Source organism: Pholcus phalangioides, unplaced genomic scaffold, assembly GCF_987345545.1.
Source record: "Pholcus phalangioides strain wild (caught in Gottingen) unplaced genomic scaffold, Ppha-v1.0 ptg000007l_1, whole genome shotgun sequence".
Lineage (NCBI taxonomy): Eukaryota > Metazoa > Arthropoda > Arachnida > Araneae > Pholcidae > Pholcus > Pholcus phalangioides.
The window spans coordinates 61,654,170-61,680,763 of NW_028301600.1; the positions used below are offsets into that span (position 1 = coordinate 61,654,170).

The window sequence follows — 26,594 nt, forward strand, 5'->3', positions numbered from 1 at the left end:
TCCGCCTATGCCACGTTCCAGAGCCGCAAGTAAATACTTTGTCAGTCGGAGGAAAACAGGGCCGACTCGTGTGCAGTGTAACCTGTGCGGCTGCACAGGGCGCCGCTTTAGGACGGGCGCCAAATCTGAGTTTCAAGGGCAAAAGAAAGCTTTGTTGACCAAAATAAATGTGGCCGGAGGCGCCAAAAATAAGTCCCGTACGGGTAGAGATTTTTTCTTGAGTCGCCCTTGGGGCGACTATATAGGCATATATATACATGATATGATTATGTATATACTACTTACGCACACCCATTTCCAGATTCAGCATATTGGATTTCCGAGTACTGAATACCGGAAAATACGAGGCATTGCTAATTATTGCCAAAAGTAAGCAATGTTGCTAACTATTGCTAAAATTACAGAAAAGTCGCCAATGGCAAGAAATGAAGAACTACTACAAATTGCAGTGAATTAAAATGATTTCTATGAAATAGAACTTCCAAAAAACATGAAAAATATGTGAGATGATTATTATTATTTATAGCCATAAATTATCGTAATGTAATTTATGAGTTGGGAAGATAATTCCAATCGTTGATTTTAACGAATAATAAAAAGTCAAGTTGGCGTCGTTGAAAATACGTAAAAAAAGCGACATTTTTGCAGAAAAAGTCAACATGTCACGTGAAATACAGAAATGTCTCTAGAAATACGGGACGTATGGTTACGCAGCTAGTCTCATCTAAAAGAAGACTACCCGGAAAAACTTGGTTGTTGTAGTGGTTTGTAAGGCAATAAGCATGGCTTTAGGCGTTGTACTTCTCAGCTGATGTGGTTTTGTTTTCTTACTAAGGTTTGACATTTTTCATCAACGCAACCATGGCACGTAGCTCTGAAAGTAATCCATATAACCAGAATTTTAAGCTGGTAGTTGTTGGTGGAGGAGGAGTAGGAAAAAGTGCCCTCACTATTCAGTTCATTCAAGTGAGTAAATTTTATAGACTTCGCACAGTAGTGACACCGACCATTGCAGTAATGATTGTTAATACATGTGAAACTGAAATGCGCTTAATCCCAACAGGCCCGTAACCATGTTGTGGCATATTGAGTCGGCCAATCTTTCGTTCTCGTTCAGAGAAAATTATTCCCCCCCCCCTTCTCAAATACACAAATAGCGGTGCATTTCTCCAGGGCCACAACTAGATGTTTGGTCAGCCGGGCAAGAGCGCATTTTGGCGCCCCCATGTAATGCTGAAGGAGGGGTTGATTGGTGAAATCTACGCCCCCTCTGGTTCGGCGTCCGGGGCGCCAGACTCGCCTACACCCCCATCCCATAGTTGCGGCCCTGCATTTCTCCCTTCACCTGTGCGGGTGGGTTCTTCAAAAATCTTCACTCGTGCTTAAACAGAGATACTTAACAATGCTTAAACAATAAAGTTAATTGAATTGTCTTTGGAAAGAGTAAATGACATTTGTGCCATTCCCAGTTCAAACAGATGAGAAATAGTGCTTCAAATTATGTTGGTTGAAAAACTCGAGAAAGAAGAAACATGTTCAACGTGACTTGATCCAGGTTCTTGAATCGGAGAATAATATGTTATTTTCTGTTCCTGCGAAAATGCTTGGCTTTTACTTTTTTGACAAACTAAGTATGGTATCTTTTCTACCCTCAAAGTAAACGTTAGAAATTTATTCATTACATGTAATTGTAAACTTCAAATTCGTTCTGACAAGACTCTTTCGTTTCTCTTCTAATTTTAAATTTGTCAACCACACGGAGAAAATCTGTCCATTATCATTCTGATATCTTACAGAACACTTGAAGCTATAATGGTCGATTCCCATTTTGCTAACACATTGCGCGACCAGTAAAGATTGAAATATGAATGATGCTTTAATTTATTTTACTTTATTGAACCATAAAATAAGCATATCAAACTAGCATGTCGATCGTGTAATTTTAAGTGATATTAAAAATTTGAAGAAAAATGTTCATTTTTTTCTCAATTTCTATTAATTTCATATTCTATAAATAATTTCTATAAGTATGATGTGTAACCAGAAGATGTCAAAAAAGTTTGAAAGTTTTTACAGCGTTTTTATTCTTATTGAAGGAGACAACTTTTCCGCACTATAGTGTTTCGAAAATGAAAACTTCATTTTTTAGACCCATTTTTATTTCACCCAAGGTACAAATATTGTTTCATCTCATAGTTTATATAGACACATATTGTACAATAATCATTGTCAATAATATTGTTTGATATTATAAATCAAAGCCGGACAAATCCCAGGGGCCAGGTCCCTATAGTAACTCAAAAATTGGTATTGGCACTTAAAATTTTCTTTGTGCAGTTACTAAATTGCAGGCTAACAGCAGCACAAAATGTTTGGAATTTATAGCAGTATCTGCCAACGTGAAAGAGGGTCACTATGTCCAGAAATAGTTAAAATAAACATTTTTTGGACCTTTTTCTTTAGGTGAAAAAATTGTTGGGGCACCTAGATTTTATTACGATTTGTCCATCCCTGTTATGAATACACATCGAAGTTGTTTCTGACAAGTGTATTTAAGGTTATTTTTTCAATCAGTATAACATGTTTTTTTTTATAGTCATATTTTGTAACTGATTGTGATCCTACAATTGAGGATTCTTACACAAAACAATGTGTTATTGATGATCAAGTTGCTAGATTAGACAGTAAGTATATTTTTAGTTTGTTTTGTTCTATTTGTTTTCATATTTTCTTTGAAATATAAATTAACAAAATTAAAATATTAACATATAATGCAATCGTCACTGTATAGCCTATGTCCAAGGCTGTGTCTAGAAATTCTTTTTTGTGCGGGGGGGGGGGGGGAAGATGAGAACAAAACTGACAGCACATTAAACATGTGAATGTGATCACCCCCTGAACTTCATTACAGCAAGAAAACACTATGGCATTGCCCTACATAAGTGTGCACAATATTTTCTCAGGAGAAAGTATATGCAAATTAGACGAGAAGAGGAGTGGCCTCAATGTTTTTTCAAGTGCATTACAATGATAATCAAAAACAAATTATTTATAAAATGAGTATTGTGAATTTTCAAATGATTTTTTTTTTCGGATATAGGCCTATTTCTCTACTTCTGAAATAAATTTATCTCCAAAAATGTTTTTGAAAAGTTCTGATCTTTATTCTTCTTAATCATTATTTTTCTCCTGACATATCTTTTTTTTCACCACAGTATTACATAGCTGCCAATTCTCCCAAATTTTAGCTTCATCTCTCAACCTCCCGAAAAGTTCTTAAATCTCCCGAATTTTTATGAAAATCACAAAAAATCTCTAATTGTCCCTAAAATTCCATACTTCATTTAAAAACAAATTTTAAACATACTTATTCTGATGAATTTCCTTTCATCAAACGTTCCAGAAAAACGCAGACTTTTTCTTTTTGTATAAGTTGTGTTAAGGACATAAACATCGGCCATGGTGGAAAGACTGACATCATCACCCATGTGAAATCAAAAAACATCAAGCATCATAAAAAGTCAGTGTTCTTCAAAAATTGATTCTTTTTTTCCTTCATCTTCTGATGATTTTGGGGTCATTCGCGTAGAATGTTTGTTCACATGGTTTCTGATTGAACACAATATTTTTTTTTGTAGATCACCATTGAAGTTTTGACCTCCAATTTCACTTTTTTTTTGCGTAGGGATTTTATTCCCAAGGGTTTAACTTCCATGTGTGTAAAATTGCTAATTTATTTGGAAAAATCCCTTTTGTGTTTATTAGGGAGTGTGGTTTTACTATACAAAATACACGCGCGGGTCCGTGCAAAAATCTCCTTTTCAAAAGTTGGCAGCTATGGTATTAGTCATGATTGTGTATAAACTGAGTTTGACTATATATATATATATATATTTGGTTTTGACATGCTGATTATACTTTTTCAAGTTTTGGATACAGCTGGACAGGAAGAGTTTAGTGCTATGAGAGAGCAGTACATGAGATCTGGGGAAGGATTTCTTTTAGTTTTTTCAGTCACAGATAGAAACAGGTAATTTTAGTTATATCACTGATATCCACTGTTCCATGCAGAATGGGATCTATATTTTGGAGCTAGTTCTAAACAGCTCTTTGCTCAAAGAATGCATCCATAATAAAGTTGAATAAATTAGGAAAAAAATCAGTCAAAGAGCTAATTTTTATGAATCCAAACAGCTTAGGTTCACAATTAGTTTATAAAATCAAGTTTGTAATTTCTATGACCGTCTTTCCCATTTACATATTGTTTGGGACCATTGTTCATAAAACACTTTGGTTCTTAAAATTGAGTGTCTATCGAAATCAGGCAAAAGCTATTTGGAGGTAGGCTCCAAGTTATCTGCATTCTATTATGAAAAGAATATGTTATTCTAGTGGAGCTGGCAATAAGGATCAAAGTTTAAATAAGATAGCCAAATTATTACTTGTACGGTGCTGATAACGAGACAGTGTTTCCTAATGTAGGCAATATCACCCCTGGGGAGGGGCAATGGAGTGATCCGAGGGCATAGAAGCTATGGGTTAGCTTGCATTGGGGGGCAAGCGATGGGAGAAAAAAAATTCTGATGAAGGGGGCAATTTTGGAACAAAAAGGATGGGAAACTCTGGACAAAAGCAATCATTTAAAGCTAAGGACGCATAAGAGAACAATTTTTATACTATAGCCACTAAACAATGAGAGACTTTTTCCTTTTAGGCTTTAACCAGTCAACTGGTCAATCTCTCTGAGTGCTACCCGCTGTGCCCCTTTTTTCCAAAGATGCACATGTTTCTCCCCTTTTTTTCCTTTTCTTAGGAGTTTGAAGCTATTAAACTAATTTTTGATTGCATTTTTTATGGAAACATCACAACTTAGTTTATCATGCTCTTTGTTGTACATTTGAAATCACGATAAAAAAAAACTTGTTGAACTGAAAAGTCACAAACAAGAAAAGTGCATTTTTATATGTATTTTATGAGGTAGAAAGTGTCTCCCATGTAATACACTACTAGGAAGAGGGTCTTTTGCAAAAAATATGAACATCAGGAAATGTGTTAGGAGACGTAATATGACACCTCCAAAAGGAGAGAGGGTAGCATGGCCCTTAGGGTGGAACCTTTTGCGGCCCCCCAGGCGAGACTTTCACCGGCCCCCTTATGATGAATTTGCAACATAAAAAAAACATGATGAGAATCATCCCAGACCCCAGGACTGAAGCCCTGTTCATAATATTTCCTGTGACTAAGAAATGCTGCTGATGGATATATCTGGATCCATAACAGCTGATTCTTTGCTAAAAGATATATGAGTAAAATAAAACTGATGCATCTTCACAAGTAAATCAGAAATTGAAAAAAAAAAAGTGCTTGGGGATACAACCTAACAATGCATGACAAAGATAATAGTAATAATAATCTCAGACCTTGAAATGTAATTGTTCAACACCATCTATTGGTGAGATAATAAAGTAGGAGGGCTCTGCAGGTGGCAGCAGCTACATGAGAAATTATTCTGTCATATTCATGTGATGAAGACAGAAAAATCAGCATGACTGAATTTGCTGTATTAGGCACCACCATTATGTATGGCCTTGACAGCATTTGCTGTCGTAACCAGTTGACTGGTTAAACTCTCAAGTATAACTTTAATTTTCATAAAATTTGAAAATTTTTATTTTGCAATGCCAAGTTTAAATTATGGCCAACCTCTGCTATTTAGCGAACCTGGCTTGAAACAAACTTCTTTATATTACAATCAAAAACAAGATATAAGGACAACTTCAGAGACAAATTTATCTTGGAGCACACTATCATAGAATAATTTTTTTCAGGATGCCGGAGGGAGAGGAATTAGTATAATTTCCTGTAATAATATTATAAAAGCTGTGGCTTTAACTTCAAAAATTTAATTTTTACTCCTGCAGCTAATTTAAGGCTGCAGCCTTTTCGATAATTTTTTTTCAGGTATTCTGACTTTTTCAATGTACAGGGTAGAAGCCATAAAATAACTTTTTGCTTGTATACATGTGCCTAGCGTAGGGTTAGCAACCGTCCTCCTTTTTTATGTCTCTTATGTTTCGAGAAATTTGACCTCCTTTTCAGGTTTCTGGAATTATTTTTCTTTTTTTCTGGGAAATTTTTTTTTCCACTTTGAAGCACATATTTCTTCATTGATATGAGTGTTTTTGTGTTTTTCGCCCACACATTCACTAACATCATTGAAATTCCTAGAATTTTTGTCCCTGCTTTTTTTAGTAGTTCCTGTTTTAGAGTTGGGAAAAATTATTATTGTGGCCAGTTTTGTTGGTTGGAATAGTGGTGCCATCTATTGTAAAAATTAGAATAAGTGACATCACTAATGATGCTCATGCAGACTTAGTCCTTTCTCCGTTTTCGAATCTTGTAACCCTAGCCTAGCGGCCACAGAAATCAACAAATGCTAACAAAATGTTAGATATAGGTGTTTCAAAGTATGCACTCAAGAATGAAGAGGGAAAAACAAAACAGCTCTCATGTGTCACAGCAACAAAATTCTGCAAAATTCAAATTTCAACACTCAATTTATGCATGAACAATTCAGTTTACGAACAGACTTCAGGAACAATTAAGTTTTTAAACTGAGGGTCACTAGTTAACTTTGACAGATGTGTCAAAGCGTCAAGAGGTTTTTCTCGTTTCCAATCTCCAGGCATTGACAGAATATACCCTATCTTTACAAAAATGATGGGATGTTATTGGTAATGAGTCAATTAGTCTCTTCTAAGCCAGCCTAGTCTTAAGACATATGCCTAAAGTATGGAGTAGCTCCAGTGGTATCTTCTTGCCCAAACTGAATAAAGATACCTACTATAAATAATTATAGAATGATAACATCAATTTCTTTTCAATTAAAATTATTAGAAAAATGTGCTCTGACATCTCCATGGCATTCTCCAATCAATGGCAAAGATAAATATGAACCACAATGGCTTTAATACTGAGCACTGTACTAACTCTATTCTCCATGAATTGAACTGGAGCTGAGGTTCTCAACCTTTCTGACTCACTAACCTGTTTTAAAATAAATTTCTATGGCGGAGCCTCTTGTTTTTATTTATTTACTGAATTTGAAGATGTATTTTACTTTCCTAATCTTTTTCAAAGCCCCGGAAAAATGCACACAGAGCACAGGTTGGAAACTGCCGCTCTAGGGAATTCAAAACGCAAATATCAATGAAAAATTTGCTATCAGTATTTTTGTTGATATCATGGGCAATGTTCCATTAATCAAATGTTCAAAATTTCACCTTGCAGTGCACAGAAAACACAGCTCTGCACAAGTAAAAAATTACAGAGGACATTGATCACGAGTGCCTCTAACAACATTATCTTTGACTCTATGAAAAGAAAACACTACTGGACTAATATTCTACCTGTAAAAGTTTGATCAACCATATGCTCAGGAACCAAACAATTACTGCTGTTGGTCTTGATGCTTGAACTCAAAGAATTATCATGAACGGTTGCTCATAAGGGAGGGGAGATTTATTTTTCTTTCTTTACTGCAGATGTCTTATATTTTATGATATATATATCCCAAAATTTTTCTAGAAACGTGGCTAGCCTGGTAATACTTAATGCTGGAACTATAGATGAAGGTTGAGATAAGAGTTTCATTTCGAATGATGAAATATATATATTAGGTTGATTGAAATTGTAATTTTATCTGTTCTCTAGCCTAGAAGAAATATACAAATTTCATCAACAGATCTTACGAGTTAAAGACCGTGACGAATTCCCTATGCTTCTAGTTGGAAACAAATGTGATTTGGAACATCAAAGAATAGTGAGTATTACCAGTACCTTTAAAAAATGAACTACCAGGAAATTAATCACAACCACTTCGGTCATGTGTTCTGAATAGATATGTGACCATCACTTCCACCTAAACAGAACCAATGTTTATTCAAAAACAGTGGAAAAGTTACAAAGTTTTAGAAAAGTTATGAAAAATGAGAAAAAGGTCACAATTTTAACATTGGTTTTGCATCAAGTCCCTACAAGTTGAATGAAAATTGGTCACTTATAGTCTGTTCACATGATTAACTTTGCAGTGAAGGGAAAGCTACGAGGGAGCTGCATCACTCAATTCTTTGGCAACAGAAGCCACTTAACCAATGTATTGATGCGCACCTTGACAAGGTATGGCCAAATCTCACCAAGCTCATTGCAAAAAATTGTTCTTTGCATGTTACGTAGTTCATGTAAAAAATTGCATAATAATTTTAGTAATAACTATATGAATGATGGGGAAAAACCATTGTTAATACCTTAAAAAATTTCTGTTGTTTTTGAAATGAAAAATGATTTTTGTTCCCCGGGAATTAAACAAACCAGAAATGGGGTAAAGTAAATTGGAAAACGATTGAAAAATTGAAAAAAAAATGTGATTATCATATATTTAGCAGGACTTACTGCACATAAATCTGAAGTCTATGAAAAGTAAGCAGCTCAAAAAGTGTAGAATATTTTTCAACTTCATCTCCCTTCCCTCGACTGAATCATGCATAGTTGGAGTTGTCTAAAATGGTCGACTTTAATGTTTCCATTTGGGCAAAACCTAAAACTGTTTGGAGTTCATTATAGTAATTTTCTAAAACATTAAACTGAAAAATTTCTTGCCAATGTTTGGAATTTAAAGTTTATTTCATAAATTTCAGATAACTTCCTTCTGCAGGACTTACTGCACATTGGACTTACACTGCACTATACTGCACTCAATGTATCTATAATTTTATACCTATATATTTGTATATATATGTATCTATAATTTTATACATATATATTTGTATACATATGTATCTATAATTTTATACATATATATTTGTATATATATGTATCTATAATTTTATAATTTTATACATATATATTTGTATATATATGTATCTATAATTTTATACATATATATTTGTATATATATGTATCTATAATTTTATAATTTTATACATATATATTTGTATATATATATATACAAATATATATGTATAAAATTATAAATACATTGAGTACATGTTCTTTGCCGCCCCTCTGGAAAAAGTTGAAATGACGGCCCTGACTGCAAGATCACTTTTGTAACTATTATAAAGGATAAAAATGTAGAACCAAAACTAAAAAACCCCGATGGGGCCTCTCGAACATTCACTCGCTGGTACTCAGGGTTGTATGTTCTACTCCAATACATCTGCTCCATTTGATTGTATTTTTGTTTAAAATTTGAGAGAGAGACCAGTGATAAAGAAAAAAAGCATCCAATAAACAACCACACATAGAGTGCACTCATATCACTCCCTCTCTTAGAATCTTCCAACTTTAAAATTTGCCCCTCTGCATGTGGCAACTGTTGATATGTATTGGCAGTTGAACAGTAATATCATTCAAAACAGCCGGCTGGAACTGTATACTCCCATAAGCACGATGTTGAAAGGGTTTCAGACCCCTTTGGTGCTTGGCTTAAGTTTTGTACAGGAGAGTAGGATATGATTGTTAACAATAGAATTAATTATTGCTATTAATTATGGGGGTGCTCTAATCTGTGCCACGAAATGTACTAGGTGCTTGCACCCACGGCACCCTTGCTTTGACGCCACTGGCTGAAATCACCTATCATTCCACCAAAGTTCAATGAATGGATACTTTTAACATATGCAGCCATAATATGTAAGTACAGACTTTGAAATGCCTCCTATTATATATGATAAAACAACAAAAATGTTTGATATATGTTTAAATCAAAATATTTTATTTGTGGAAAGAATGGTGATAAACATGCTAATATTTAATTAACCTATCATTCCAATTTACAGTAGTTCTACAGAAAAAATCTCTGTGTAATTCTGTAACATATTATGGAACACAGTTTTAGCCTTGAGGCCGGGCGCCCAAAGGAAGTGACAAAGAGCGAAAATAAGTTGCATATATGTGCAGACCTGCCAAGCCTCCGGATTTTTCATCCTTCCTCCTGCTCTTCGGATTTGTTAAAATTTCTCCAGATTTTGGCAGAAAATTAGATTTTACGCGAGCTTTCACATTGTCGTGACATCAATAATTGCCATCATCATTAGGAAAAATACCCATAGAGGACAGCTGTGGTCATTATTCCCATCGGGCAGCTGTAAAAAAAATCTTGGTGACCGCATTTAAGCAACTGGCAAAGACGTGACTTTGTTTACATTGTGTTTATCGGCAATCATTTATCAGGGGTAAGCCATTGGTTGCCGAAATTCCTGTATATTCGTTATTGTATTCCATTAACAGCCGTGCGGTAAACACAAGTTTTTTGTCAGCAGCTTTGTATTTTGAAGTTTTTAATTTTTTCCTCTGATTAAATGTTTTCAGAAAGAAAATATAAAACTTCAAGCTATATAAAGCTAAATATAAAGCTTTTAAGAGTTCATATACCCAAGATTATCAATCACAGATAGCATCCACAAAAGGAAATACTTATGTTTTATGAGAACAGTATATAGATATGATTTCTCTATTCTGCATGGAAAGACTGACATGGAGTTATATTCTGCTCAGGGGCAGTGCTGATCTGCCTGGGGGGAGGGGGGGAAATGGAACTTTTTCTTAATTGATTAAAAAAGTTTTTTTTGTGAATTTCTTTTTAATCGAGTCTATGAGTGCCGGGGGGGGGGGGTACCCCCCTCGAGAGAATTTCCTGATTTCTGGATTCAAAAAGTTGGCACGTCTGTATGTGCAAGACTATTACATAGCCATCAACAAATAAATTAAATGGGAAAAAAATTATGACAAAATACAGGTCAACACATGACAGAGATTTTGGTGATGTAACTTTTGAAGATATAGAACCAAATGTGGATGCAGTTGCTATGGATTACTCATGATAGTAACCAATATTTTTCTGATTTATTGGTTTTAAATTCAGTTCTGTTGGTTTTAAACAATATGTTTTTCTGTAGTTTCTCCAAAATCATGAATAACTCTGAAAAATTCTGTATATGTTTCTCAACAAACTACAATATGCCAGAACTATATTCTGCAGCAGGAGTATACATTGTCTAAGGACCATGATTGGGAAAGGCAACTGAATTGGATGCCTCAGATGCTAGACTAGGAGGCAGCAAATTCACTCTTTGTTCATTTAAAATCACAGGGAGATGATGTAAAACTGCTGCAATGGATGCTCACCAACATCGGCATGCATTGGCATATTATATTGTGTATACTGTAGTATAATAATATATAATGCAAGGATATTGTGAATTTGGTGATAATTAGCTACATAACCACCTTGTTTTTTATCCATGGTGAAAGAAAAAGGATTGAAATGCAAATTTATCAGATTTGCAAACTTCAGAGTATGTAATTTTTTTTTTTGTAAAGTCAAAACTCGTGTCATCTGCATCGCCTGCAACGAATGTTATAAAGGTGGCCAAAAGAAAATGATCGAATGCTTCTTGATTGCTTCAACAAATGAATGCAATGTCTTAACAGAATTAGAAGCTGGGAGGTGTAAATTGCCATCTACAAGCAGGTTAAAAACAATCCGTTGTAGTGAAAGCCATTGGACGTTTCCTGAAAGTGTGATTTCCCATTTTTAGAGTTGCTTTTTGGTAACTGGAGATTCAGTTATCATCATTTTGTGATGTTGAAGGCTTACGACCTTGCCCTCATCTTCAGATAACATTGATATTTGAAACTGAGAGCCAGGAGAAACCACATGATGAATGTCACATATCTACAGCAACTTCAGACAGTCACTGGAACCAGTGCTTTGAAGTGTAAACTGTGAACTTAACTGTCAAAAACCGACTCTACTCTGTTGGTCTTTATGCTAGCAGACCTGTGGTGTGCGTTACTTTGAACATACAAACATACATCACCCTGCTGCTCACAGACAGTGAGCACAAGAACATGTTAATTGGGATCAAAACAAATGGTCCAGTGTTCTGTTCTCGGATGAGTTCCGTTTCACTTTTTAACCTGACAATAGGCAACTGTTGATCTGGAAGGAACATGGCACTTAAAACAATCTGGCATTCTTGCATGAAAGGACCTAGTAGGAATGAAGGAGATTGATGGTCTGGGCGGGTATCCATAAATTACCTCATCGACCTGCATATCATCAGGAATGGCTCACTGACAGCTCAGTGCTATAGAGATGAGATTCTCAGACCTTTTGTGATCCCCTATGCTGCAGCAGTTGGGAATGAATTCTTTTTCATTGGCGATAATGCTACCCCACATCGGACTCGACTTGTAGATGACTTCAATTTTGACGAAGGAATCCTTCAAATGGACTGGCCATCCTTTTCTTCTGACATGAATTGAACATGTTTGGGGCATTCTAGGGAGAAGAATTGCCGATTGTCTATCACCCCACAAATTGTTCAAAAGTGGGAAACTGCACTTCAGCACTCGTGGCGCAGAATATCCCAATCCCTCATTAATAATGTCTGCGAGTCCATGTCTCACGGGTGACAAACATAGCTTTCTGTCTGGGGAAGCCATATACTCTATATTAGAAATGATTTTCATCCAAAGAAAATTCATATTTTTCTATTTTTTATGCATAAAATGTGTATTTTCTTGTTAGTCTTCAGCATGAAACTCAAATAAAATTTTATTATTTCATGTTGTATGCTTATCTTTTCTCATGTTGTATGCTTATCTTTTCTCATGTTGTATGCTTATCTTTTCTCATGTTGTATGCTTATCTTTTCTCATGTTGTATGCTTATCTTTTCTCATGTTGTATGCTTATCTTTTCTCATGTTGTACTATACTTTTGGATCACATTTCAGTCTCCAAAACTTTAACTAATCTGCAGTTTATAGCAGAAATTGCTGTATCCCCTAATTGTTTTGAGCAGTGTATTAATATTCACAAATATTTTTAATGTACTAGTGTATTTGAATATCTTAATTTTAATCAGCATTTTCTATAAATTTAGATATCTGTAACCGAAGCACAGCAACGATCACAGCAGTTAAAGATCCCATACGTAGAATGCAGTGCAAAGTCAAGAATGAATGTTGATGCTGCATTTCACGATCTCGTGAGATTGATTCGGTACGCATATTCTTTACTTTGTAGTATCACATTTTACTTTTGACATGTTTCAATAGGAACCAAATGAATAAAATATGATTAAACCTATTGACCCCCTTTAGTGGTGGGTTTTGTTTAACTCTATGAGAAAGCCCAGAAAATTTCTGTAGCAATCTCAAATTGGAAAACTTATTGAAAAACAAATATGTATCATTCAGTTTGTTGGATTGGCCATCACCAATTTCTGACAAGTCCAATCAAGAGCCCATAGACCACATTAGAAGTAAATCTGTGAAGAATCATTCAGTCAGTTCTTTATTCATCCACCACGAAATGACATAAATGCCAGAAGTCTGCTATTTCATTTTCTCTGTTTTCATGAACCTAAGCTCCAAGGTTCTTGATGAAAACTAGGCTAGAGAAAATATTGAAATATTACTTTAGACCAGCGTTTCCCAAAGTGGGCAAAGCAAAACAAAGGGTAGCAGAAGCTTAGGGCAAAGTATAGGATCCTATGGGTAGACTTGAGTTGGGGGGGGGCGATGAGAAGAAAAAAATTTGAATAAGGGGACAATAGAATGAAAAGTTTGAGAAACTGCTTTAGACTATGTCCAAAAAGTTTATAGATTTTTTTTCTGTGTAACTTTTCTAGCATGTGATACAGTAAAGTGTAATTTTTCCTTTTTGAAGAAGCAAGTACTTTTTCAAATTATAAAGAGCATTTTTCATAAAATAATGAAAATTTTGCTTATAATCTTTAATTTGTTAAAATTATGTGTCCCAAAAATTTATGGAAATTAGTGAATGTATGCAAATTTGAAATGCATGAATGAGACAAAAGGCTTGAAACCTATAAATGCAGTAAGACAAAATAAGGTGCATGAGAATCTTTTGTTTACAATACGGCAAAAGCAACATAGCTTTCTGAAGACAAGATTAACAAAATTTTGAGGTCAAAGTTGCTAGGTAAGCCTACTGAATATTTTTCAAAGGCTTTAAATCTTTGCAAAAGCATAATTTATCACATTTTAGCCAGCAAGACGCCTTATCATTCAAAATCACATTTGAGAAGACCTTCACATGATGACAGGTTGATAAAAAGAATGGTTTCTACCCGAAGTCTGACAAAGCACCACATTCAAACATGCACAACACACCACACCACATTTTGAGAGTTTTGAGTGGACTCAAAATTACATAGCTGAAGGAGACAAATGGATCAGTGTTATTTTGAGTGGCAAAAAGAAACATAACTTAGGTGGTCCCAATGCATAGCCTTTACAAGGTATTGTCACGAATCTCTGTTCCTTCTAACTTCAGTCCTTTCAATAGCACATGTGCAATACTCAAAATGATTGGTTGAAGAAGATTTTACCTCTCCTATAGTACAAAACTGTCAAAAAGAAACTAAGTACTGGACGACTCTCTCATGAAATTGGAACTGCTATAGCCCATGGGAAATTAAGAAATATTTAAATATACAGACCTGCAGGAAAAATAAAAAAAACCGCAACACAACGGTAAGCTATTCATAATGTGTTTTATGGTATAATTGGTAGCATATTCAGTGCAGGAAAATCATATGGTGTAAATTAGCTCAAACAAAATTATAGAATTTTGAAAAAAAAATGAGTTGATGATTTCTCAGTATCTGCCATAAAATAAGGTCTCACAAGCTTTTATGATGACCATAGCCCCACATCCTGCAGCCAGGCCTCCTAGGCTGGAATCTTTGATGGGCCCTCAGACCAACCTTTCAAGGTCCCTTTTAACCCTTTAAACCTCAGCTCGAACGATCGTGCAGGTGAAATACTTAACAAATATTCATGTTTTCAAAAATTTCCTGGTCTTAAAGGGCTATAGTAAACTTGTAGCTGGAAAAAACAAAAAATGACAAGAATCATCCGGGGGCCCCAGACGACTGTAGCCCTGTCATCCCAACTCTTGAGGAATGTTCCATGGTAATGACAGAATACCTATCGATTTATATGTATATATACTTAAAAGGAAATTCTATTCCTTTTTTTAACTATTTCTTCATTCTGTATCTTCATATCTCTTAATTTTTATTCCTACTATATATATATATATATACGTCTTTCTATTTTAATTAGTGTTATCAACTGCTTTTATTTCAATGAAATTTGGAAAACAGTGAATTTTTCTCTCTCAGGAAAATTCTTTTATTACGAATTTACAATCTCACGTTTGAGAAAAAAACACATGTTCCTTAACAATAATGAAAGGGGTGAGTGAAATTACAACCAATAGAGATAACAGTTGCAGAGTGATATCAAAAATTGGTACAGCAGTTTACATTGGTACCCAAGATATCAGGAATGGACTATGCTGATAATTCAGCAGACGTCAGGGTGGAGGTTTGGTGATAGTATGGGCAGCCTCCACATTCAACAGACACATATCTTTAGTAATACTAGATAGAAGAAAGAATGCACAGAAATATATAGAGACACTATAAAATCATTTCATTCTTTTTGGTTAAATTTTAGGGGGGATAGAACTGGTGTTTTTCATCATGATAATGCTCTAGTGTATTTGTCCAATGTTGTGAAAACCTATTTCAAAATAAAAAAATGTGACTATACTGGACTGGTCACAGATGAGTTCTGATCTCAGTCAGAAAGTGCGTGGAGCATAATGACCCATAAAGTCTACTCCAATAAGTGGCAGTTCAGCTTGGTGGATGCCTTGAAACATGGCATAGAAGCTGAATGGTAGAATTTGAGCCCACACTCCTACAAAGTTTAATTTTTTCAGGGAAGATCACTTATTGGTGTCATTCAAAATAGTGGAAAAATTTATTAGTTATTAATTAACATATTTTTCAGAAATTATAATGTATTTGAATATTCTATAAATTTTTGGGACAGCTTTCATTTGTATTTGTTCTCTATTTTGGTATAAAAATGTTTTTTCTTTCAAATGAGTTGTTGAATGCCAATTACATCTGGTATGAAAATATTTTTCACACATCCATGCATTTATTTTCGTTCATCTAAAAAACTACTTTTTCAAGATTCTATAAACTTTTGGGACAGAGTGTGTCATGTAATATTGTAATGCACTGATAAACGTGTGCTGTAATTCATGCTGTAAAGTTCCAACAAACTACAGTAAAACTAAGTTGTAATAAAACAAAAGGTTTCATAAAATTTTGTAATTATAACCCAGATGTTACAACTGAGATTGACATTTTTAAGATTTCTTTAAAGGTAAAAAAAATATCTGATGCTCTCAAATACTATACACAAAGTTTTTATTTAACTACAATCAAGATGACCATATTTTATCGAGAAAATATAGGAAATTGGGATCATTTACAAGGCATCCCTAATTATTGCTTATAAATTGCCCGTAGCTGGGAATAAAGTGCTACAGCAAATAAGTCTACTGAAGTACAGCAGAGTCTCGATAAGTCAAGATTTCGAATAACCAGAGGTGTTGGAATTTTTTGAAATTCCTTCTCAAACCTCTTTCTCTTTTTTGTCAAGACTGCTCTTTGTTTCATTTTTCCAATGAATGTGAGTAATTTCAGTTTTAAGAGTTCTTGATCTCTAGGCTGGGGTCCTCGCTGGACCCCACTCCAGAATTTTTCCCAGGCCTCTCTATAGTAAATTTAGAGTGTAAATAATAACATCTCTCTATATCTGGTCCCAGGGATATGAAAACCCCTTTTATCTCCCTTATAAAGAGGCCATTGGTTTTAACAGCCCTAATCTTCATGAACTGAGCAGTTGAATTAAGAACAATATGTAGGTAAGAATGCATAAGTGTAACCCTCCCCCCACCCTAAAAGTCTATTTCTATTTTTTCAGATAATCTGAGTTTTTTGTAATCCAAGGTTGCCTTGGTCCTATCACCTTGAATTAGTGACACTCTACTGTAAATTGAAATGTATTTCATAAAAAAAATTCTTCTCTTTTTTTACATGCTAAACATGCAAGGTTGGTAAAAAAACCCATTTTTTTTTTGGTTTAAATAGCATTAACATTAAAAACTAACATTTCTGAAAAATCATTCAAATTTCTAATAATTAAAATAAAATGTTTATTAATGTAATTAACAAATTCCCTGGACGGATCATGCCGATCCCTTGAGAATATGTGAGGATCATGTTATTTTTTTAAAAAAATTAACCCTACTACCATATTAATTAGTTTATAAATATTTTTTTCTTTTAATAAAACCATCTTTTGCAATTTAATTTTTTTTCTTCTTAATGAATTTGTTTTTGAAAATTCTTAATGTTATTATTAACCACATGATTTAAGTGTTTTCTCCAGTTACTTTCAGTATACTTAATTAGGAAGCTATTTTACAAAAACTGTGATAAAAATTAGGTGCATATAATGTATTTAATGAAGCATAACTAATGCAGATTAATTAGTGATGATTTACAATATACAGGGTGATTATAACTAAAGTTCTGATGTAAAACACTGTAGAAGAAGAACCATTGTCAGAATGACTTGAAAATCTACATGAATATTCCTGAAGCAATAGAATTTTATATGGCAAAGAGGAAAAAATACTTAAAAATGGAAAATTAACGACACTGTACTCATCCAACTCAAATTCGCTTGCAGAATGGGAACGATGGCCATTCAGGGCAAAATGGCATTGCACAATTTCATAAGTCATGGAAACATCACAAAAATGAAGTAATTAAACAAATAACTACAACTTACTCAAGAAACATTAAATATATTGTCTACCGTGAAATGGCTATGAGGTGAAAGCACAAAAATGCTTGTTCCAGTGAACTGACGGCTGACCAGGTGCCATGCCATCCTGTTATTGTCAAAATGGTTCTTTAGCAGCTGCTTTGCTGGTATTGCGATGTGCATCTTGATGAAAGTTGTGCTATCCACACACTGATGCTATTGAACTGTCAAAATGATGTGGTTGCACAAAATAGATTATACTGCTGGCCAAAGTACAGCATCATCTACTTGCACTTTTTTCTTTTGCCAAAGAAATTTCCAATTGCCAAAAAAAAATTCATATTGCTGCTGTAGTTTTCTCTGCTGTTCTACGGTTTTGCATATGTGTGTACAATGTATGTTTGATAAAAAACTTTATATTTAATTTAAAACAATTTTTCAACAGGAAATACCAAGCTGCCGAGAGACCCCCCATTAAACCCTCCAAATCAAAGCCCAAGAGGAAATGCATCATTCTTTGACCTTTATGAAATATTTTGCTATACAGCATTTGCTACATGGTGGATTCAATTGAATTTTCATGTTGAATGTGTTCAAGTTTTTAAAAAGGTTTCATAACTGTTACCGAATTCTCATGTTCCATATATATACATATATATACCCAATTTATTTTCCACCTATTTCTACTTAATGGTGCTCTTATTTTGCATTAAATATTATATTCAAGTAGCTGCTTTAGAAATACATGGAAGTGTACATATATATATACATGCTTTAATGTGCGGAATATCTGAGTGTTGCACATTAGAATGTGCTATATTTACATTTGAGAATGGTGTGAGCTGTATTTATTCTGCCATTTCCTGAAAGAATAGTTTTTTTTGCTATGAAAAAGCATCACTAAAGCATTTGTGTTAAATTTTATGTTGAATTGTGCATGTGAATCTGTTCTGTATTTTAACTGTATTTTTGTATATTTGTGAAAATTTACATATGCTAAATGTGAAATGAGTCATTTAATTTGTAAAAATTTTTATTTCAATTAGTCATGACATGAATGAATATTTTTTGAACACACACAGATGAAATGGTATTAAAAGTCTGGTGGGAAAGCATTAATTTAGTGCTTAGGTATATCTTGAGGTAATCAGCATGAATCAGTTGCATTGCAATAATTCAAGTAATAAAAGAGTGGAAAAAATATCTCAAATTGATTTATTGGTTTTAAGATGCTATCTCTAATAACATGAAATTAATGACATCTGTGCGAATTAGTATTAGTCAAGTTTTTATTCTGGTTTCATGTTAATTAAAATGCGAAGCTATCAAGTTTATTGTATTAATTAATATTTCATATTGACTATATATTTAGTTATGGATTTCCTTGGTGGAGTAATGTCAGTATAATAAAATTTCCACAGCATCTCACAGTGGTGCGACAGGCTTCAAATAATTTGTATCAGGAGGTTTTTGAAGGATATATGAAAGTCATCTTCAAGAAATAATTATCTTTGTTCCCTTTGATCTTGTCTCCTTTTGAGCTGTTCAATTCTTTTTTTTTTTTAATGCAAACAATCAATTTGAAAATATAGTGATCATTTTTAGTACATTCCATGCACCACATTCCTTTCCACCAATTGCAAAGCAAAATTCAAAACATGCTGATATCCTATGGTATTCTGTATATATCTTCTTGCATTGGGCAGCCCTTGTCATTCTGTAACTAATGATGGAAATTAATTACCATAGTTTGTTTTATCATGGTATTTTGCTTGTAACATTTATAATACTTATGTGCCGCAATTCAAGAAATATTTCAGGATAATTGAATTGTTTATGGTTTTAAAATTCCAGCTTTCAATAAGTTAATTCATTCAATCACCTGCTGCAGAAAATAAAATAAGGGTATATAAATACATAGAATGCTTGCTCAAATTATCTATGCTCATTTCTAAGTTTATGAAAATTAAAGCCAAGTGCCTAGAAATAAATGTTTCATGCTTTGGAATGTCATATATATTCTTATGGGAAATGTGTTTGAAAATATGTGGAGGAAAAATTCTGCATTTGTGTAGATGATTATTCAAGATTTCTTTTCTCAAAAAATCTTAAAACTTTTCACTTAAACTGAAGATAGTTTTGGGTTTGGGGATATAACTTTCTATTACACCCCCCCCCCCCCACCTTTCCTTTTCTTCCCTAAGATCAGCAGATTACTAATCCTATTGTCTAGTCTTGGTGGGAGCAGTTTAGGGTTAAATGACTTGAGAAGCATTCATAATGATTTTATGTTTGAGAGAGAATATTTTTTTTTGTATCGTACCAAAAAAGGCACTTTGAAAAATTCATTTTTAATATTTTCATTAAATATTCAGCTTTACAAGCAATGTAAACATTTTATACAATTACATCTCATGGACTCTGATCTGAAAAAAATCTTTTAAAAATAAATGAAAACTCTTGAAAACATATTTGAGTTAAAATTTTTTTATTTGATTTTCATAAATTTAAAACATTTTCTATATTACCATTATTCTACATGCCTTCAATTTAATTTTAACAAATGACTAATTTATCGAAATATGGGACCACAAAAAATAAATTTATTGTAGATTAAACTCAAGCTTATTTTAATTGAACTTTGGTAATTATATTTATTTGCCATTAAAAATGACTAAAAATTCAAGAGAAATATTAAATGCCTTTGAAATAATTTAGAGAACAAATAGAAAAATACCTGAGTTGGTAAATACCTCTGTAACTTCTTGATTATGATAGATTTTCTGAGATGTTTTATATGAATAGTTTTGCGAATTTGTGTTTGTACGACATGACTTTTGTTACAATATGACTTTTTTGAGTATTCAAATTTTTAATAGCTCAAGTTTTGATGTTAATTACAAGTTCATTGTTGATACCAAAGAAATGATATATGTTAAATTTTTTTTAAATGAAATGATTTTTTCTGAAATGAAATGTTGCGATTAAAAGCAAGTATAAACAAATTATAATTGTAGCTTGTATATTTTTGCTATGAAAGTTGTTTATTTTTTTCCTTCAAGATAAAGGAATTCTTGTTGCCATTTTTAAATGATATTGATTTGAGATTTGCTTCTAATCTTAATTTTCAAATATTCATCAAATTAATTTGTTACTGTCAAATTAAGTTTGATATTGTTTCTGTAACCAAGCTTACAAAATGATTAAAATCATTTTACAAAATTTTGTTTTAGGCCTACAATATTATCCAAAATTACATGATTGGTTGGACTGACAATAAGTGTAAAAGTCAGTTTTACAATTTTGCACACACAAGTACATTAAATATTAGTTTATTGGGACCAATACTTAAAAACAAGTCTTTGGGAAAAAATAATCAAAACTACAATTACATTATGTATAATTTTAAAATGATTGAAATATTTAAATTATTATTGAAACAGAAATGTGAAAGTTGTTTTGATGTAGATGCATTCATAAAAGTTTTAAGAAACTTGTCTGGCGACACAATGCATTTTTCTTTTCACGTAAAATTTCTCGTTGAAACATTTTTTTTTAATTTCTTGTCTGTGGCTGTTACTCTGTGTTCATTAGAATCATTATGCTCAAAAATATCAAGCACATCATGTGTTAGTGTGATGTTTGATAACGCCTTGGTCCATTAAAATAATTTAAGCTGCTTGTGTTAAAACAGAGTAATTTTATTATTAATGACAAGGAAAAAAATTTACAAGTGTGTCAAAATTAATTAGAGTGGCAGATAACTATGCACTGTCTATGAATAAAATCATTTTGTACTAACTTTTTTTAAGACTCGCAATAACAGTTGACTCCACATATTAAAAGTAGTGAACAAAACCATTTTCAAAAATAATAGCTGTTTACAAAGCCATGATTCCATATGGTTGAATGGTCCAACTTGATTTCAAAATATCTGGCAAAGTTTCATCTTTAGCTGCTTTCCTGTCTGTCACTTTTAGCATTTTTAAAACCAGTTCTGATTGACTGGGCAATTCTTACCGGATTATCATGCCATAATTAAAGCATTGTTTCCATCTTAGCAATAATTTTGTAATGCTCATAAATTGTGCTTTACTTCAGTAACTAGGCATTTTAACAGAAAATTGCATAAGTCGGCGCATTACTGTATTTCAGAAGGGAGAAGCAATATTGTGTTTAAAAGACTATTTACATGCTTACAAAAAGGGACTAACATTGACTTAAAAATGGAAGCTATGTAAAGTACAAAATTTTTATATTTATGTTTCTGTATTGTTCAAATTCTTAAAACTCATGAAGTGTTGAGAAAATTTCACAATCACCAATAATTAACCTTATGAAATATTTTTTAAATTATGGCAAACATGTATTCTTGTTTTTAAAATAGTCTAACATGCCTTTGAGGAAGGTTTTAACATGTTTGAATGAAGTTATTTAAAATTAGACTTAGGAGGGGGAAGATATAGATTGTCATTTTTGCTGAACTGAAATTTGGTCATTGTTAAGCAAGTTTTTAATTTGGCATTTTTATCATTAACCAAAGAAATCTATGTAATCCACTCCAAAAAGAGTGATATTGTTACAAAGACATCCGTCCCTGAACCAAAATTTAAACCTGCACTGGCATGTATATATATTGACACCAATGCAAAAAATGAAAAATTTCTGATTGTGTGTCCAGCAAAGTGATCATAAAGTTGGTTGTCACAAATAACTGCTGACTAATTAGGTTAAATTTTGTTAAAATGGTTCAGGTTTCTGGATTCTTGAGAACATTTTACAGTATTTGGAAGTACAAAAATGAAGTAACTGAAAAATAATCTTTAGTCTGATACAGCTTTTTGTCTGATAGCTTCTACTGATACGTGAATGTTTCTGGTCAAAGAGTAGCGGAATGTATAGCTATATAATATTTGTGGGTAGAAACTAAGCTATGCCGTGATTGCTAAAAATTGATACTATTGATTTAGCCAAAGAATGAGATTTTATTAAATTGTTTTTCAAAGTTGTCTGTGAAATAAGAATTGTGAATATTACATTATATGTGAGTGTTAAATTTGTCATTTAAATGTTTTTTTAGTGCAAATCATACATCTGTACTAGTCACAATTTTCTTAGAAATCTGTTTTTGTGGATTAAATATTGAACTTTTCAGTATAAAAGGATATGCTATTATGTGTGTCAATTGGGCATCCAGATTGAAACATCCGCCATGGTCACATCACATGTTTGATGTAAGTGGGAGGTTAATGATAGACTATGTACCACAGTACAATGCTGATGCTATGAAATTTATTGTTTGCCTCTTTCATCTTCATCGTTTTAATACAAGTTCAGAGATGTTATCAAAAGAAAATTTTCACATAATATTAATCTTCATCAATTTAAGAATTCAAAGGTCTTGTTGGCAGAGGATATGCATTTTGTAGATTTGTAAAAAAATTAAAAATATTCAGCAGTTTTCTGTAAATGATACAGCTATATATTTGATTGTTGCAGGTTTTTTTGTCACTCCCCAATTTTATTTGTTTGAAATTATTGCATTATGTAGCAGAATAAAATATATAAATTTTGCTATAGAATGATCGAAAATCATGAGAAGTTTACAAATTTGTTTTGTAGAATATTCATAGTATGTAAATGTATCATTCTATTCAAAATACTGTTTCCCCTCTTTGTTTACTTTTAATATAATTTAGTTGACATTTACTCATCTATTTTTTCCCCTTTGAATCACTGATTCTTTCTTTGGCATTTTTTTAATCATGTACTTTTTCAAGCTCCCACGTTAATACCGACAAAATCAAAGAAGATTTCAAATCTGTAAATGCACCAATCAGTTAATTCCTTCAGCAAGATGGTTAAATTGTTTTTCTACCATGTCATACTCTGTATCTCATATTTTGAGTTTATACATAATACAAGATGAAGTATATAATTACACTTCAATGGAAACAAATTATAAATATTAATATAGGTAATATCTAAATGAAAAATTACTCTGTGAGGAATTTTTCATATTTAAATGAACAGCTTGTATTAAGTGTGCCAATCGTTATTCTTCTGAAAAATATGTACATTTTATTTTTTATTTTCCCTCAAATAGACTGAAGGCATATTCTTAGCGCCTTCTTTCCCTCCATTATAAATTTGCATCATGTATTCATCTAAGTACATGTAATGTAGAGCTGTTTATTTTTAAGAAACATAATTTCATCTTGGTATAGTATATCAAATGAATATGTCCATACTCCTTCATCAATAGACGAAAAATATTTCATCGCCTAACTTTGCATTATTTGAAGGGAAAAAATTATTCAAAGTGCCTTTAAATAGAAACAACAAACAACTTGATAAAACAAATGCAATGTTGAGAATATTTTTTAAATCTAGTAAAACAGGAGGAAACTTATGGCAGGAAAGAAATGTCTATTTGAGAATAAATAAATAATACTTCACTAATTCTTCAATGGAAATCAATATGATATTTTTATGTTAAAACAAATAGGGTATACAGTTTTTTCAAATAAAATATACATGTAAAACTTCAATGCAGTGTTTCCCAAATTGGGCAATATTGCTCCTGTGGGGGTGGGGGGGATGATAATAGTTACATATACAATATAGGATACTATGGGATTTGCTTAAGGGGGGCAATGAGAAAAAAATTCTGAACAGAAAAGTTCGGAAAACTAGGTTTAAAGAATAAATGATAAAGAATTTTATCTAATTGTAGTCATAATCAAAAGACTTACTACTACTTACTCTAGTTTGTTTTAATATTTCTAAATTTGAAGATGATTTAAACAAGATTGTTTTGTGGCAGCTGCTTATGACCATTTGTGAGTATTAATTTGTCTCTTGTTTTGCAAACTTCAGATTATTTACAACCATTTGTTTAATATGTTAACTTTCATTATGCAAAATATTCATAGTTGAGGTGTGTGTTACCTTTTGTGGTCACGTGACCACAAAACCAAATTTTCTTGTGGCATGCAAGACAAAATTAAAATTATTCATGATATAAACTTTAAATTTTCAGCATATGCTCAATGTTAAATACATTCTGTCTGTGCATAGAATTTAATAAGTACCATTTTGGACTTCATGGGATAAAAGAAAACTACAGGTTTTCCAATTTTTGAGTTAGCTTAGAAATTTCCTTCTGAAAAGATAAATTTTTAAAGAAAAGAAACATCCTCGATATGATTTGCCGTAATAGCCTTGATTTGGTAAAAACCAATTTATAGTTTCAAGTTCAACAAATCTTTTAAAATTGTTCTAAAAAACATGTTATGATAACATACTTTTTATTATAATCATAGTTTTGTAATCATCATGATGTGTAAATAGTATATAAAGCATTTTATATTTAATTGAGTACAAATCACTTATTAGTTTTATAAGTGGTATGTGTGAAATACAAAAATGTCAAGCAATGTAAGTTGAGTTGCTTTATTAATTTAATCATGACCAATGTTTCCTCTAAGCTGAGTATGCGTAGACACGCATGGTAAAAAACACATGCAAAATCACTAAATACATCATTTATGTATATGACATATTGCCTTTCTGGACATAGAAAAAAACATCTTTTCTAAAAAGAAATAGTGGGAATGTTGACCACACACGACTATACAGGCTGTCCAAAATCGTTTGGACAGTGGATATCTCTGTAACCGTTGACTTTCAAAACATACTTTTAATTACAAAAAGTTTTCATATGACATGCAGTTACTTAAAATCTCAAAATTCATTTGAAGGGTCGTATACATGGAAAAATTAAAGAAATTAATTCTTCATGCAGTCCCTGTGTGCTTAAAAACCCAGATAGGAAGTTGTCCTGTTTCTTCTGAGGCCAACAAAAAAATTCCACATTTCTAAGTGCAATATTCATTGAGATATTCGAATTCGAAAATCAGAAAAGTTGAGAAAAAAAAGCTGTAAATGTAAAAAAACCATTTTACATGCAGGTTTTTACCTCCATTTTTAATGCAGGTTTTTTTTTTCAAATTCTCTTGTTTGTTCGAATTCGATTATCTCAGTAAATATTGCACTTAGAAACATGGAATTTTATTTGCTGACATCAGGAGAGACAGGACAAAACTTTCTAACTGGGTTTTTGAGCACATTAGGGCTGTATAAAAAGTTAATTTCTTTATTTTTTCATGTAAATGACCCCTCAAACAAATTTCGAGATTTTAAGAAACTGCATGTCATTTGAAAACTTTTTGTAATTGAAAGTGTTTCAAAAGTCAATGGTTACAGAGATATCTGCTGTGCAAACAATTTGGGATAGCCTGTGTTGAGTTGCTGATGTGGATTTATTTTTAAATTATTTTCTTTAAAAGCTTTAATGTATTTGAGAAGTACATTTGGAATACAGTCGAATCCCGTTTTAATGAATACCGTTATATCGAAAATCTCGTTTTAATGAACACTTTTTCTAATCCATCAGATAAGTTTACCTAGGAACAATGCAAAAACCTGGAATTCCTTTACAGCAAAATTTTGTTGTAACAATGTAATTTCTCCGGTCTCTTGGAGTTCGTTATAACGGGATTCGACTGTAGTAATCTTATGGTTGCAGAAAATTTTTATACTATTTACATCTATATAAAATTGCGATTTTGTAGTGAATCTGCTATTATTTTTTCAAAACATGTATATTATTTCATATTCACTGAGTGGCCAAAATATTAGAAACCATAATAGTATTGGGTTGAACCTCCTTCAGCTTTGATCATTTTTGTTGCATTATAGAGGACTAACTAGAATGGGACCTACAGTTTATGGCTGGTTCTGAACTGCTTTTATTTTATGTTTCTGACAAACAGGCTAGTGTGCTACCCACCTTCAA

General features: G+C 32.6%; 1 protein-coding gene across 1 annotated transcript; it reads left to right on the forward strand.

Annotated features, from left to right (window-relative positions):
* The first annotated feature begins 776 nt into the window (after positions 1–776).
* Ras64B (ras-like protein 2) lies at positions 777–20,953 on the forward strand. The gene is made up of 6 exons (XM_089233722.1): positions 777–966; positions 2,597–2,684; positions 3,928–4,030; positions 7,714–7,822; positions 12,952–13,070; positions 18,180–20,953. Exons 1-6 carry the CDS (start codon positions 862–864, stop codon positions 18,253–18,255), a joined length of 600 nt encoding a protein of 199 aa, XP_089089848.1. The 5' UTR covers positions 777–861; the 3' UTR covers positions 18,256–20,953.
* The last annotated feature ends 5,641 nt before the right edge of the window (positions 20,954–26,594 follow it).